Source organism: Somniosus microcephalus, chromosome 4, assembly GCF_052327205.1.
Source record: "Somniosus microcephalus isolate GS21.2 chromosome 4, FLI_Smic_1.0, whole genome shotgun sequence".
Lineage (NCBI taxonomy): Eukaryota > Metazoa > Chordata > Chondrichthyes > Squaliformes > Somniosidae > Somniosus > Somniosus microcephalus.
The window spans coordinates 295,864,794-295,882,024 of record NC_140990.1 but is presented as its reverse complement, the minus strand read 5'-3'; the positions used below and the strand labels follow the sequence as shown (position 1 = coordinate 295,882,024).

Genomic DNA, 17,231 nt, shown 5'->3' with positions numbered 1-17,231 from the left:
CTCATTAGATCATGAAACATTCATCTTCCTGGGCCTCTCATCACATCCCCATCACTCTGCCTTCCCTCCCCTACTCCTGCACATCCTTACTCACACCAAATTACCTTGCACCTCCACCCACCCCTCTCGCTTTATCAACATTATCACATCCCCATCTCACTAGCCACCCCTCACACTCACCCTCATCCTAGTGCAATCATACCAACTAACAACACACAATTTGGGTGTTTTATCCAATGTTCATGTAAAGTTTCTGTTTTCAACACTTTGCGTTCTTGGACAGATTTGTGTGCACCTTTGGAAGTGGCTTAGTAAGTTGCAGTGAATGGTGAGACATAATGGTACCCCCGCCCCCCCCTCCCCCCCAGTGGTGATGAGTGCAAAAGGAATGGCTTAGACATTCTAGAGATGCTGTGTGGTGTGGTGCCAACGTGGCACATCATGTGGCAGCCAGGGTGTACAGCTTCAAGTGAAGTAAATCTTGCCATGGTGAGGCCATCCCTGGCCTCCTGGGCAACAATGTGCTCGGGTGCTGATGCCCTCTGTCCTGTGCATCATCAGGTGATTGCGGAGAAGGTTGGAGCTGTGGTTGGTGCTGCTGCTGTTGGGGCTGATAGTGGTCGGATTCTGATGACCAAGATGAGCCAGTATAAAGGGCACCCATGTTGCTCTAGTTCCCTCAATGTTGGCAGGTGAAGTAGAGATGACAGAAGCAATCTGTCAATGGTGAGAGAGTTCTTTCAATGAGATGAGACTGGATCGACAGTGGAAAGTGGATAGCCTGCAGAATCTGTGCTGGAAATGAACTGAGAAACAGCTTGTGGCTGAGGAAAGTGATGATCTGTCAGCTGAGAGCTTTTACTGTACATTTGAAGCTGTCAAGTAATCAGTTGCAGCAATGGCCACTGAACTCCCACCTCAGGTTGACAGACGTGGTCACCAAACAGCGTGGTTCCTGTGGCCATGAAGTAAAAGTTAAAAAGTAAGGTAAAAAAGCCTGTTAAGAGTCTGGTAAGTATATTATAATTAGTTTAATTGGGTCATCCGCCACTGCCTGTCGGGCCTGCTCAGCGCTGACAGACCCGACATTGGGACAGGTGTGTTGCGACGGGTTCTCGACAATTATCTATAACAATTTTCATTATCATAACTCATCTTTGGCCAAGAAACATCTTTTAATTTTTTTCTCCCTCTTGTGCTTGCAATGGCACAGGTGGTTCTGAAATCTGGACCAGGCACTTTCTTCGGTTTAGCTATTTATGGTGATTACATCTTCTGGACAGACTGGATGCAGAGATCTGTAATGCGCTGTGATAAGTACACAGGAGGAGATGTTAAAGTGCTACGTTCAGATACAGCACACCAACCTATGGGAATTATGGTTGTAGCAAACGATGCCAACAACTGTAAGTTGCACTCAGTTTGATGACATGTTTCATTTTTCCTAGTTGGTTATTGGACATGTTGATATATTACAGAATACTGTTTTTAAGTGTTTCATTGTGATAAAAGCATCATATTGGATAACAACTGTGATGTTCAAAACTTCCAGTAATTGCTCTGAGCCAGCAGTAAGAGAGTTCCTGGTCTGCTGCTGCCACTAAGTGAGCTTTTCCGACAATACTGCTTCTTATTAGTACCTTTGAGTCCTTGGAAGCAGCAATGTTGAGGAGCTGCTCGAGTTTCCTCAATGTTGGTGTTAAGAATGTACTGCAAATAATGCCAGAGTGGAGTGGTATCACATGTCTAACTTGTCCAGATTTAATCAAGGTGCCCTGATTTTGCAAGTTGATTTCAATTCTGTTCGAACTTCAGAGCAGCACTCCAGAACGTTAAGCTTTTCATGCAACTGTTGCAACATTTGCGACTTTTTGAGTTCAGATATCTGTGCTAAAGACAATCTGGTGTATGCTTATTTCTTGCATATATTTCTCAGAGATATTAACAGTATATTATTTTTACAGCATGTAATTTAAAACAAGAACCATCCAAATAATGTTAATTCATCTGATTGAGAACTTTGAAAAACAAAATCAAGCACATTGCCGCCTGAAGCTCATTTAATTTGTTTTAGATTTGTGGAAGCCATAACAGTGTAGCTAACTTCTTAAAACACATATAGGAAATGAAAGCATAAAGTTATCTAAATACCCATGGAGCCATGATTTTGTCCATTTGCCCCTTATTTGAGCCACTGCTCCTTGCAGGCTGAAACATATGACTGCTATTACTTAAAATCAAAGTTTTGATTTTATAAATTCAAAATAATTGAATGGAGCATTGCATATGGCACAAAGAGAGCCCCAAAAGATACTTAAGCAGAAAAAAACTCGAAAACCGACCACTTGTTGGCTGATGTCAAAATCTCAATACCAATATAAATTTTAGCATAGAATGGTTTGTATCTGTACAAAGTAGTTTGAGCAAACCGTTAGTATAATTTGCGTGCAAAGTCACCTGAATTGCATTTAGGGAAGAGATTTAAGTCCAGATCCAAGAGTTTGCTTCGTACTGGTGAGCTTCACACCCACTTACATATAACTACAGTCTGCTTAAAACCAAGTTTAAAATGTTTCCAGCATTTTATCAGGGCACTTGGAAACTTCAAAACTCATTTAAAAAAAAAATATTAGCAGAATCCTAAAGGTCTTTTGAATAATTCTCTTGGATATAAAAATGATCAGCAGAATCTGGAGCTTCTTGTGACTTTACAATGGCTTTTTTTTAACAACAAGGAGTGACTTTAGTAGAGACTTGTTTTGCTTATTAGTAAAGACATATTTCAGTTGTGACAGAAAATTGTTTCTTTTAAACTAGGTGAAATGTCTTCATGCAGGATAATGAATGGAGGTTGTCATGACCTTTGCCTGTTGACTGCTGATGGCCAAGTAAATTGTTCTTGTAGGGGCGAGCGAATACTATTAGATGACAACAGATGTGTTGGTGAGTTGATTTTTTTTCCCCCATGGAGCTTCTGTGGCTATCAACACTCCATTAAAAAAAACAATTGCAATGAGTTCTGAATAATTTTGAGATCCTTTTACATATTTTTGGTTCTGTTGATTTTGTTGGAGCATCAAATGCTGATGATATTATCAGATGTAAAGGTATGAGGATGTTGGCTTAATTTCAGTAAAGGTGTCATTATTAGCCCCAAGGTGTTTTCACTTCAACTGCTAATTTAGCTCTTTCACACTGCCTATCTCAGTAACCTCAAAAGGCCAAATGTTTTTAATATATACGTTCAGTACTGTACTATTAATAACAGTAGCCTGGATATTATTCTGTGCAATATTAGTGTACAAAGGCTTAATACATTCTATGAGGTGGAAGGTCACCAGGTGTCACCTCCCTGGGGCTGCAAAAACATACGAGAGTACTTACCATAGCATTGCACTGAGGCAAATTCACTGATCGCATGCTTCCAGCAGTGATCTGCACTCCAAGGGAGCAGAGATCAGAGCTACAGTTGTAACACCATAGCCCTGATACCCTGACCTGCTCTCTCTTCGAGTATGGCCCCCCACTGAGAGTGCAGGATCAGTAAAGTTGCCCTACTCTGTGATAGCAGCATGTAAACGCTTAATGCGTTCACATGAAATGACCTTGTGTGCTATTTTAACATTAACCCGTTCTATTTTAAATGGGTGAACACCTTTGTAGAAATAGCCAATAATTTCAGACAAATGTATTGAGCCTTCAAAGCTAATATCACGCGTAGTTGTTTCTAGGCTCATATGTTCCCTTATGTTGTCACTTATGTTGCATTCTTGAATTCACTGTTCTGCAGAAAGAGAAGTTGATCCAGCGTTACATGTCGAACCTCATTTGTGATCCAAGTTTGAATTACAATCTTGACTTAAGGTTTTTTAGGGGGTAAATTTGCCAATCTCAACAAGGTTGTCTAGGGAAGAAAGCAAGGGAAGAGATGGAAACTATCTGATCCAGTCCTGGACCGCTCATATGTGGTTAGCTATTTACTAGGTCTGCAGAGGTGTCCACAGTGTGAGGAAACAGTAGGATTAAACATTACAATATTAAGTATAAGTAACCATTGATTCTGTATCTAAATAATTTGCTCTTCCATGCAATATGTTGCCATTTGTTTCAGCCAAAAACTCATCTTGCAATATTCACATTGAATTTGAATGTGGAAACGGAGATTGCATTGGATACCATTTGGCATGCGATGGAATTGTTCACTGCAAAGATAAATCAGATGAAAAGCAATCATACTGTGGTAAGTAATCTGTTCTATTAGGTAGGAGGTGTGTGAAAGTGAAAGTATGCATTAGCTTTTTCACCCAGCATCATTACTCTCAAAATTCCATCAGTAACCGAGATGAATAATCACTTGGGGCTGGATTTTCAGAAGTGACTTTTTTTGCAATCTGTGACACATTTGCAAATCATAAAACCATCCCTCACTTGGCTTGACCCCATGTACTGAATGCTTTCAATGCTAGTCTCTGATGCCATTTATCTAATCTAGCAGCTCTGATAAGGGCCAATTCCTTTGTACTATAACCTGGGAGACTACATTACATTGGAGATACAAATTCTGAATGATATATATAATGAAGGTGAAACATCGGCTAACAACTTGGTTAAAAAACAAAATAAATATGTGAATGCTCCTTTTATTTTCATTATAGATGATATGTAATCATTAGATTATAACATTAATATTGGCCTGGAATTTTCGATGGGTAATAACAGCGAATGAGCAGTGTTCACTGTTATTACCCCTTTGAAACTGACTGCAACTTCAGGATTTAGCGCATGCTCATCCGAATGCAGAAATCCACAAATTGCGGTCAGTCATTCACTGCTCCGACACTGGATGCACTGTAGACCCCCAACCCCACCACCCTCCCACTCCCCACTCCCCATAGCTGCAATCAGTGAACATGATATAAATTGTGGTTTTTCCGCGGTAATATCGCTGTTCAATACCCCATTAAAAGTTAGACGCTTTTGGATTAGGTGTAACTGGGGTTTTAACAATGTATTGACTGCTAAATAAATGTTCTGGCCCATAAAAACTCATTTTAATTTTGTAGAGTATCAAATTTATCCATTTTAATAAAAATTTACATTTTTAAGAAACTTAAAAAAAAAAAAATTTCTATTTAAAAAAAAGTTTTTTCATCTTTATTTCAAGTTTACTTTTCTCCCATGTGAGAGCACTAATCTTTGTTGTGCTCGCTATATCATTTTTATTCACTTCCTGGTTCCCGTTCTGCAGGAATTCTGCATTGTGATTGGCTGCTTGGACAGCTTGTTGCTGTCACAGCTGCTCGTGTTAGGGATTCCCCATTAACTTACACTAATTTCAACTGAAGACCAGAAAAGCTGAACTTCTCGGCACAGAGAACGCGAGATCTTTGTGGGAAGCTTACTTCGGGGCTAATGCCTACGCTTCACCACTGACTGCAAATTACGAGCCAAGATCAAACAAGAGTGAGTTTAGTCAGTGTGCAGGTGTATTTTGTATGTTAAGGCGCATAATACAACTGTCTGGCAGAAAATGTTCATAGTTTCTACCAAAATGGGAAGGCTACAGTTTCAACAAATCAACATTTTTGTTTACCACTTGCATTTATACAGCACCTCTCACAACCTCAGGACATTCCAATGCACTTTACAACCAATTAAGTACTTTTTTGAAGTATATTCACTGTTGTAATGGAGGAAATGCAGCAGCCAATTTGTGCACAGCAAGGTCCCACAAACAGGAATGTGATAATGACCAGATAATCTTTTTTAGTGATGTTGGTTGAAGGACAAATATTGGCCAGGACACAGTGGAGAAGTCCCCTGCTCTTTTCGAAATAGTGCCATGGGATCTTTTACATCCACCTGAGATGGCAGACAGGGCCTCAGTTTAACATCTCATCTGAAATGGCACCTCCGATTGTGCAGCATTCCTCAGTACTGCACTGGAGTGTCAGACCAGATTTTGTCTGTGGAGTGGAATTTGATGGTGGCCTCACGCAAGGGATTCAGAGGGCAGTTGTATTGAGCTGGACAATGGAGGAGAACTGGAGGATGGTGATGACTATGTCAAAGGCTGCAGAGAGGGTGAGAATTATAGGGAAGGATGATGCAACATGGTTACAGTCACAAGAGTGTCATTTTTGGCTTTGATAAGGGCCGCTTTAGTGCTGTAGCAGAGGCAGAAGCCTCATTAGAGAGGTTCAAAAATGAAGTTGCAGGAAAGATGGGCACAGATTTGAAAGGTGCCAACACATTCAAGGACTTTGCAGGGGAAAGGGAAGTGGAAGATGGGGAGATGCTTAGCGAGGACAGAGGGGTCAATGGTGGGTTTTTGGAGGAAGGGTGATGACAAAAGGGAGGGGGCCAGTTTAAATAAAGGAAACTACGATGGTCTGAGGAGCGAGTTGGGTAGGATTGATTGGGGAATGGCACTCAAAGGGTTGATGGTGGATAGGCAATGGCAAACATGCAAAGACCGAATGGATGAGCTATAGAATTTGTTCATCCCAGTTTGGCATAAAAATAAAACAAAAAAGGTGACTCAACCGTGGCTAACAATGGAAATTAGGGATAGCATAAGATCCAAGGAGACGACATATAAATTGGCCAGAAAAAGCAATAATCCTGAGGATTGGGAGCAGTTTAAGATTCAACAAAGGAGGACAAAGGGATTAATTAAGAAAGGGAAAATAGAATATGAGAGTCAGCTAGCAGGGAACATAAAAACTGACTGTAAAAGCTTTTATAGATATGTGAAGAGAAAAAGATTGGTGAAGTCAAGCATCGGTCCCTTGCAGTCAGAATCAGGGGAATTTATAATGGGAAACAAAGAAATGGCAGACCAACTAAATTCATACTTTGGTTCTGTCTTCACAAAGGAGGACACAAATAACCTCCCAGAGATGCCGGGGAACATAGGGCCTGATGAAAGGGTGGAACTGAAAGAAATCAGTATTTGTAGGGAAATGGTGTTAGGAAAATTGATGGGACTGAAGGCCGATAAATCCCCAGGGCCTGATAATCTACATCCCAGGGTACTTAAGGAAGTGGCCCTAGAAATAGTAGATGCATTGCTGGTCATCTTCCAGAACACGATAGACTCTGGAAGAGTACCCATGGATTGGAGGGTAGCTAATGTTACCCCACTATTCAAAAAAGTTGGTAGAGAAAAAGCGGGGAATTATAGACCGGTAAGCCTGACATCGGTAGTGGGGAAAATGCTAGAATCTATTATAAAAGATGTAATAGCAGAGCACTTGGTAAGCAGTGACAGGATCGGACAAAGTCAACATGGATTTACAAAAGGTAAATCATGCTTGACTAATCTACTGGAATTTTTTGAGGATGTAACTGGTAAAATAGATAAGGGAGAACCAGTGGATGTGGTGTATTTGGACTTTCCGAAGGCTTTCGATAAGATCCCACATAAGAGATTAGCGTGCAAAATTAAGGCACATGGGATTGGGGGCAAGGTATTGACTTGGATAGAGAACTGGTTGGCAGACAGAAGGCAGAGAGTTGGAATAAATGGGTCATTTTCCGAGTGGCAGGCAGTGACTAGTGGGGTACCGCAAGGATCGGTCCTAGGACCCCAGCTGTTCACAATATATATTAATGATCTGGACGAGGGAATTGGATGTAATATCTCCAAATTTGCAGACGACACAAAGCTGGGTGGGAGGGTAAGCTGTGAGGAGGATGTCGAGAAACTCCGGTACGATTTGGACAGATTGGGTGATTGGGCAGAAACATGGCAAATGCACTATAATGTGGATAAATGTGAGGTTATCCACTTTGGTGGCAAAAACAGGAAGGCAGATTATTATTTGAATGACAATAGATTGGGAGAAGGGGAAGTGCAAAGAGACTTGGGTGTTCTTGTGCACCAGTCACTGAAGGTAAGCATGCAGGTGCAGCAGGCGGTTAAAAAGGCAAATGGTATGTTGGCCTTCGTAGCAAGAGGGTTCAAGTACAGGAACAAGGATGTCTTGCTACAGCTGTACAGGGCCTTGGTGAGACTGCACCTTGAGTATTGTGTGCAGTTTTGGTCGCCTTACCTGAGGAAGGACGTTCTTGCCATGGAAGGAGTACAGCGAAGATTCACCAGGCTGATACCTGGGATGGCAGGAATGACATATGAGGAGAGATTGTGTCGATTGGGCTTATACTCACTGGAGTTTAGAAGATTGAGAGGGGATCTCATCGAAACCTATAAAATTCTGTCAGGCCTGGACAGACTAGATGCAGGAAGGATGTTTATGATGGCCCGGGAGTCCAGAACCAGGGGTCATAGTCTAAGGATAAGGGGTAAGCCATTTAGGACTGAAATGAGGAGGAATTTCTTCACCCAGAGAGTGGTGAACCTGTGGAATTCTCTGCCACAGAGGGCAGTGGAGGCCAGTTCATTAAATATATTCAAAAAGGAGTTGGATATATTTCTTAAGTCTAAAGGGATCACGGGATATGGGGAGAAGGCAGGGACAGGGTACTGAATTTGGATGATCAGCCATGATCTCATTGAATGGCGGAGCAGGCTCGAAGGGCCGAATGGCCTACTCCTGCTCCTATCTTCTATGTTTTCTATGTTAAGTACCTAAGGAGAAGGAACCATTCCAATGTGAGCTAACATCAGTGCTCAGCAGTTTAATGGGTATGAGACCAAGCTAGCAGTAGGTTAGAGCGGCCATGAGGGCAGATAGGAAAGAAGCTAGAGAAAGACGCCAATTAGAAGTTAGTTGCCACTATTCAAATGTATTTCCTCAAAGGCAATATAACCTATATTATCAATACTAACAAACTTAAATAAATATGACTGTTACAGTTTGGGTTTTTAAAATGCCATTTTCTATTTCAGTAGTCAAGCATGAAAAAAAGAGCATCAAAGTATATATATCATTTTGACACGTGATTAGTGTTTTACTATTTCTTGAAGATTAATTGCAATATTACGAGAAAATCTCACCAAATTCTAATGAATAAGCAAATGCATATTTTCTAGAATATGAGACTTCTGAGCACTTTTGAGACGGAAGGAATGCAACAACTCCTGACACACCACCTCCCAGGATGCATCAATGTAGCTGTTGATAACAATTAACACTAGACAATCTCATTTACAAATAGATTAGAAAAACCACCAGTCTCCTGATGCATTTTTCGACCAAGGGAAGCCACACATTTTACAATTTAAGAAACACACTAGAGAGCAGACTTTAACTTTATAAATTTGACATCACACAATGTTAGCAGTACAGATGTGCAATGGACTCCAGAAGAAAACAGCAGTGGCCATCATTTTTTCAAGCCAGAATTATTTATTGATGTAAAACTATTTAGCTGACATAAATATATTTCTTGGAACATCAGCAATGCTACAAACACCCAAAAGGAAGATCATACAAAAATGCACCGTAGCTTAAAAGGCTCCCAACCTTGATTAACCTCACAGGATTGTCAAAAAAGATTCATGACTTGAAAAGGCTGATTAAAACAAACTGTAGTTCAACGCCCAAAGGTCAAAAGGTCATTAATGAGGCACATTTCCACCAAAAAAAATTGTAACGTGCCCAGAAGACAAGATTTCAGAGCTCTTCAAAACATTCCAGAAGGCAAAACATCTAACCCAAAGTCTAAAGTATATGGTAAGTGTAAATTACATTTTGTCTCTTCATGCAATCTCCAAATACCATAAATAGTTGGAAAAACACTGCGCATAAATTATAATTAAATAGCATGCCAGTATTACACTTTTAAGTCTCTAATGCATATACAAATTTTCCCTTATACAACAGTCCATAGTTGCACTTCACCTGCATGTGTAACATGTTTCCAAAATGGTTTCTGCAGCTGTGTATCGCCAGTTCGTGTGGATATGTGTTCATAAGTAATGATTTGTATCTTGTCCTTTTTGTCTCCATGGATGAGTCAACATCGTCTTCCCACTTCACTTCATCCATTCCAGAGGGAATAACAATTTCTGAGGACACTGAAAAGGCACTGAGGTGTGAGGAAGCTGTTGGTGAGGAGTTGTTACCATCTGCAGCCACTGAACAATAGGCATCCAAGGAGGAAAATGCACAATTTGTTGTCAAGCAGTAGAAAATCATGTCATTCATTGGAGATCTTCTTCAGCGCTTGGCTGAAGGTACCTCAAACTGTCAGGAGGATCTGCACCAGCAGATGAGGGGTCATCATAGGGTCATCGACCTGAAACGTTAACTCTGTTTCTCTCTCTGCGATGCTGCCTGACCTGCTGTTTCCAGCATTTTCTGTTGTTATTTTATATTTTGCTCAATACTGTTTATTGTTACACATTTTGCACAGATACGAGACATTGTATTGAGATATATATAATTATTTCATGCATGTCATCTATTCAATTGAACAACTATCTCAGATCACAGTGCAGGTAACTGCAGCCAATTGCTGAAATAATAAAAGATATTCATCCTTTTCACTTGTGTCGCCAGTCTTGTACTTCTCCTCTGAATCAGTCTTTTAAGCCCATCTCATGCAAACACAGTGCTTGCTCACTCCCTACTCAGGAATATCCTCAGGGCTTCTCCTGCGCTGCCATCATAACTTTGGCAGAAGTTCGACAGAAACCCAGTTTATGGGCATAAACAGGTGTTCCACCAAAATATTGGTGGCAGAGCAGGAAATTCCTGGCATCTAGTGGATCTGTAACTATTTCTGGATCATATTATCCAATTTAGTATTCTTTTCTCTTAGAGGTGCTGAAAAGGTTGTAATGTTCACGTGGTGGGTATCCTGCCAGTTGCAAAGGCACATGTATACCTCCACATATCTATTGGACATGTATTCAATGAGTAAATGCTCCTTCAAAATATTGTATTATTGTAGTGCAATAATAAAGTGGGTTCATAGCACATAATAAAGTGTGCAACAATATGTTTTCACTGAACTATATTGATACTGATACAGTATAGCATGGTCACTCTTTTAATCATTGTTACATTTTGCATTATGGTAAAACTTGAGTTTGGTTCCATTAATTTTGCAGCATCAGCATTAAGTTAAGGCTTGGTCTGTTGTGACTTTTAACCACAGAAATTATATTCAGGAAATTCACCTTAGCTAAAATTAATTGGATCTTCTCCATTATAATTGGTTTATTTGATATTTTTAATCTAGTACATAATTTTTGCTGACACTCCAGTGCATTACTAAGGGAGTGTTGCATTGCTGGTGGTGCCAATTGCTTCCTCTGGCTGCCATTAAATATCCTATGGCATCACTTGAAGAAGAACAGGGAGTTTTCCTGGTGTCCTGGTGTCCTCAACCTCCAGTAAAAACAAATTAACTGATTATTTATCTCATTGTTTTTTGTGGATTCTTGTTGTGTGTACAATGGCTGCTGCAATTGCTGATATAAGAGAAGTGACCACACTTCCAAAGTAATTTATTGGCTGTGCAAGACTTAGAAATATTAAAAAGACACTATATGAATGAAAGTCTTTTATTTTATAAAACTGCAATTTTATACCCAGCTGACATTAGATTGTTTTAAAATAGCTGCCAGGCAAGTTGACTCAGCAGTTCAGTAAGTTGATGCAGAGAGTAACTGAGCTATACTCACCAGGAACGTCTCCAATCTGTGCTGAATGAGCTGATCTTAGTCAGAGAGCGATAAGGACCAGAAATAGAAGGGCGAAAAGGCTTTGATTTATATGGGAGACAAGAAAGACCCAGATTTGTTGGAAACACTTGCCTAGCTCCAGTAATGCAGGTGTGAGGGCAGATGGTGACTGAAGAGAAGTGGGAGAGAAGCTATAAGTCACAGAATTCTGAAATGAACACAGAAAAATTACAGTAGCAACCTTGTTAATGGAAACAACAATTAGGAGTGAGATAGGTGAGGTTAATAGAGTGCTTCTCTAATTAAACTCCAATCAAACTTTGTAAAATTGATCGCTGGATGCTTGAAGTGTTCATTCTCTTACTGGACACTGTCATCTATCAGTGTGATGAATTTATCACCTTGCTGTTTCACTTGTGTTTCTCTGGTTTCTTTGCATCAGCAAACAGGAGCTGTAGAAAAGGCTTTAAACATTGCTACAATGGGCGCTGTGTGTCCAATGCAAAGTGGTGTGATGGAATGGATGATTGTGCTGACAACTCAGATGAAGTATCCTGCAATAGTAAGTATTAAGTTGGTGTTGTGAGCAGTATTTTGCACTGAACAGTCTTCTGATGACCAAAACAGCATAAATTTTATATCAATATCATGATTTTAGGAATTCTTTTCCAGGTAGATAGTTTCCTGAGTTATTAGAATCCATTTGGCCTTTCCCCAAGGACGATACTTTAATTGAAAACAATTGGGGTTCATATATATAAGGATATATTTTGCTCCCAACGTGGCGCCTTTCAAAAGTTACCCTATTGGATTTCTGATCTTATGTGTCCTGTGTTAGCTTCTCTTTATTTCCAGTGTGCAGTGTAAGCTGCATTAAAGTTTTCTACTAATTCTAATGGGTCAAATGTTATAGTTTGGCATTCCGTATGAATTCTGTAACATGTATGAACTGTAATTGATTGGCTAGGGTTTGCTGCTTGTGCTCGCGCTAGCCTGAATTTTCCAACCATTCGGATAAGTACATGTACAGTAACATGTACGCTGATGACACCCAGTTCTACCTCACTACCACTTCTCTCGACCTCTCCACGGTCTCTAAATTGTCAGACTGCTTGTCTGAAACCCATAGAGTCATATGCCTAGAAATTCATTGTAGCCATTTTTGGGGCGGTAAAGTCGGGCGGCCGCTAAAGTTTGCACCCGCCGCCAAATCGAGGCCACTTCTCCGATATTCATTAGCTTCGCCCTAAGAGTTTGCTCGAGCGCTAAAACTGGCGCTGCACGCCTCTCTTTAGGCGCTAAACCGGAAGTTGGGCGCAGGGCAGGTGCAGCGAGCTGCTGATTGACGGCAGACACTCTGGCTCCGGTGAGCTCTTAAAGGGGGAGGGTGGATTTGTTTTTTTGAAAAGCCGACACTGGTGTATTTGTGGTTTTGGGGAGGGTTTCTCTCCATCAGTTTGTTATGTGTTCCCAGCACCACCACATCCTCCTCCTCCTCCTCCTCCTCCTCCCACAAAGGGCGTTGCACGACAAAATGACGTCATGATCGGCGCGCTAAGACTTTGCGCCGGCGCTAAATGTGTACTGAAGTTGGGGCGAGACGCAGATCGCACTGCGCCCGGGCGCTAAGCGCCTAGCGCTCGAGATCTACTCCTCCTAAGGCGCTAACGGCTGGCGCGCCCAACTGAATTTCTAGGCCATAGAGTTATACAGCACAGAAAGAGGCCCTTCAGCCCATCGTGTCCGTGCCAGCCATCAAGCCCTGTCTATTCTAATCCCATTTTCCAGCACTTGGTCCGTAGCCTTGTATGCTATGGCGTTTCAAGTGCTCATCTAAATGCTTCTTGAATGTTGTGAGGGTTCCTGCCTCTACCACCCTTTCAGGCAGTGAGTTCCAGATTCCAACCACCCTCTGGGTGAAAAAGTTTTTCCTCAAATCCCCTCTAAACCTCCTGTCCCTTATCTTGAAACTATGCCCCTTGGTTATTGACCCCTCTACTAAGGGGAAAAGTTCCTTTCTAACTAACCTATCTATGCCCCTCATAATTTTGTACAACTCAATCAGGTCCCCCCTCAGCCTTCTCTGCTCTAAGGAAAACAACCCCAGCCTGTCCAGTCTCTCTTCATAGCTGAAGCACTCCAGCCCAAATAACATCCTGGTGAATCTCCTCTGCACCCTCTCCAATGCAATCACATCCTTCCTATAGTGTGGCGACCAGAACTGCACACAGTATTCCAGCTGTGGCCTAACTAGCATTTTGTACAGCTCCATCATAATCTCCCCACTCTTATATTCTGTGCCTCGGCTAATGAAGGCAAGTATCCCAACTGCCTTTTTAACCACCTTATCAACCTGTCCTGCTGCCTTCAGGGATCTATGTACATGCACACCAAGGTCCCTCTGATCCTCTGTCCTTTCTCGGGTCCTACCATTCATTGTGTATTCCCTTGCCTTGTTAGTCCTCCCAAAATGCATCACCTCATACTTTTCAGGGTTAAATTCCATTTGCCACTGTTCTGCCCATTTAACCAACCCATCTATATCGTCCTGTAGCCTGAGGCTTCCCTCCTTGCTATTTACCACTCCACCAATTTTCGTGTCATCTGCGAACTTACTGATCATACCTCCTACATTCATATCTAAATCATTAACGTACACTACAAACAGCAAAGGACCCAGCACTGATCCCTGCGGTACACCACTGGACACAGGCTTCCAGTCACAAAAACAACCTTCGACCAAACTAACTAGTGGGGGGGAGGTTCCTAGAGATCAAATAATAAAAATGACAACAGAGAAGGTCATAGACTTAGGTAGCAGTGGGGAAATTAAAAACCAGAGCGTGTCAGGAAGGGGCAGAAGGTATGGAGTAAAAGGTAAAGTAATAAAAAGGGCAAAAGCAGGAACCAAGTGTCACAAAACATATTTGAAAGTTCTCTATCTGAATGCACGTAGCATTCGTAACAAAATAGACGAGTTAATGGCACAAATAACTACATATGGGTATGATCTTGTAGCCATTACAGAAACATGGCTGCAGGGTGACAATGCCTGGGAATTAAACATACCAGGTTATTTAACGATCAGGAAGGACAGGCAGGAAGGAAGAGGAGGTGGGGTGGCTATGTTAATAAAGGAAGGAATCACTGTAATACAGAGAAATGATATTGGGTCAAAAGATCAGGATAATGAAACAGTTTGGGTGGAGATAAGGAATAATAAGGGGAAAAAAACACTAGTGGGCGTAGTCTATAGGCCTCCGAACAGTTGCAACTCTGTTGGACGGAGTATCAATCAGGAAATAGTTGAGGCTTGTAATAAGGGAACATCTATAATTATGGGGGATTTTAACTATCATATTAATTGGACAAATCAAATTGGGCAGGGCTGCCTGGAGGATGAGTTCATTGAGTGTATTAGGGATGGGTTTCTTGAGCAGTATGTAACTGAACCGACCAGGGGGCAAGCAACCTTAGATCTGGTCCTGTGTAACGAGACAGGATTAATTAAAAATGTCCTAGTAAAGGATCCCCTTGGAATGAGTGACCATAACATGGTTGAATTCCATATTCAATTAGAGGGTGAGAAGGTTGGATCTCAAACAAGCATGCTAAGCTTGAATAAAGGAGACTATGAAGGTATGAGAGCGGAATTGAGTAGAGTGGATTGGGAAAATAGATTAAAGGGTAAGACGATACATGATCAGTGGTGTACATTTAAGGAGTTATTTTACAACTTCCAAAAAATATATATTCCACTGAGAAGAAAGGGGTGCAAAAGAAAAGACAGCCATCCGTGGCTAAGTAAAGAAATTAAGGATAGTATTCGACTAAAAACAAGGGCATATAAGGTAGCCAAATCTAGTGGGAGGATAGAGGATTGGGAAACTTTAAAAGACAGCAAAAAATAACAAAAAGATTGATTAAGAAAGGGAAGATAGATTATGAAAGTAAATTAGCAAAAAATATAAAAACAGATAGTAAGAGTTTTTATAGTTATATAAAAAGAAAAAGGGTGGCTGAAGTAAATGTTGGTCCCTTAGAGGATGAGACCGGGAAATTAATGGTGGGAAATATGGAGATGGCAAAAACACTGAATGAATATTTTGTATCAGTCTTTACAGTAGAGGACACTAAGAATATCCCAACACTGGACAAACAGGGGGCTATAGGGGGGGAGGAGCTAAACACGATCAAAATCACTAAGGAAGTGGTACTCGGTAAAATAATGGGACTCAAGGCGGATAAATCACCTGGACCTGATGGCTTACATCCTAGGGTCTTGAGGGAAGTGGCGGTAGGGATTGTGGATGCATTGGTAATAATTTTCCAAAACTCCCTGGACTCAGCAAAGGTCCCAGCAGACTGGAAAATGGCTAATGTAACACCCTTATTTAAAAAGGGCAGTATACAGAAGGCTGGAAACTATAGACCGGTTAGCCTAACATCTGTGGTAGGTAAAATTTTGGAGTCCATTATTAAGGAGACAGTAACAGGACATTTGGATAATCATAATTTAATAGGACAAAGTCAGCATGGTTTTATGAAGGGGAAGTCATGTTTGACAAATTTGCTGGAGTACTTTGAGGAAGTAACATATAGGGTGGATAAAGGGGAACCAGTGGACGTAATGTATTTAGACTTCGAAAAGGCATTTGACAAGGTGCCACACAAAAGATTATTGCTTAAGATAAAAAATCATGGGATTGGGGGTAATATTCTGGCATGGATAGAGGATTGGCTATCTAACAGAAGGCAGAGAGTTGGGATAAATGGTTCATTCTCAGACTGGCAATCAGTAACTAGTGGTGTTCCGCAGGGGTCAGTGCTGGGTCCCCAACTCTTTACAATCTATATTAACGATTTGGAGGAGGGGACCGAGTGTAACATATCAAAGTTTGCAGATGATACTAAGATGGGAGGGAAAGTAATGAGTGAGGAGGACATAAAAAACCTGCAAGGGGACATAGGCAGGCTAAGTAAGTGGGCAGAGATTTGGCAGATGGAATACAATACTGGAAAGTGTGAGGTTATGCACTTTGGCAGGTAAAATCGTAGAGCAAGTTATTATCTTAATGGCAAGAAACTGGAAAGTACTGAAGTACAAAGGGATCTGGGGGTCCTGGTGCACGAAACTCAAAAGGTTAGTATGCAGGTGCAGCAAGTGATTAAGAAGGCCAATGGAATGTTGGCTTTCATTGCTAGGGGGATAGAATATAAAAACAGGGAGGTATTGCTTCAGTTGTACAAGGTACTGGTGAGACCGCACCTGGAATACTGCATACAGTTTTGGTGTCCATACTTAAGATAAGACATACTTGCTCTCGAGTCAGTACAAAGAAGGTTCACTCAGTTAATCCCAGGGATGAGGGGATGGACATATGAGGAGAGGTTGAGTAGATTGGGACTCTACTCATTGGAGTTCAGAAGAATGAGAGGCGATCTTATTGAAACATATAAGATTGTGAAGGGGTTGGATCGGGTGGATGCAGGGAGGATGTTCCCGATGATGGGTGAAACTAGAAATAGGGGGCATAGTCTTAGAATAAGGGGCTGCTCTTTCAAAACTGAGATGAGGAGGATGGTAGGTCCATGGAATATGCTGCCCCAAAAAGCTGTAGAAGCTACATCA

General features: G+C 41.3%; 1 protein-coding gene across 1 annotated transcript in view; it reads left to right on the top strand.

The window, feature by feature from the left end:
- The window catches only part of LOC147120556 (low-density lipoprotein receptor-related protein 1-like), a 2,135,446-nt gene that overhangs the window by 1,734,926 nt on the left and 383,289 nt on the right, over window positions 1–17,231 (top strand). Inside the window, exons 44-47 of the mRNA XM_085986655.1 lie at window positions 1,214–1,406; window positions 2,818–2,943; window positions 4,112–4,240; window positions 12,042–12,161. Of these exons, the coding sequence (XP_085842781.1) occupies window positions 1,214–1,406; window positions 2,818–2,943; window positions 4,112–4,240; window positions 12,042–12,161 (568 nt within the window). The remainder of the gene's footprint in view (window positions 1–1,213; window positions 1,407–2,817; window positions 2,944–4,111; window positions 4,241–12,041; window positions 12,162–17,231) is intronic.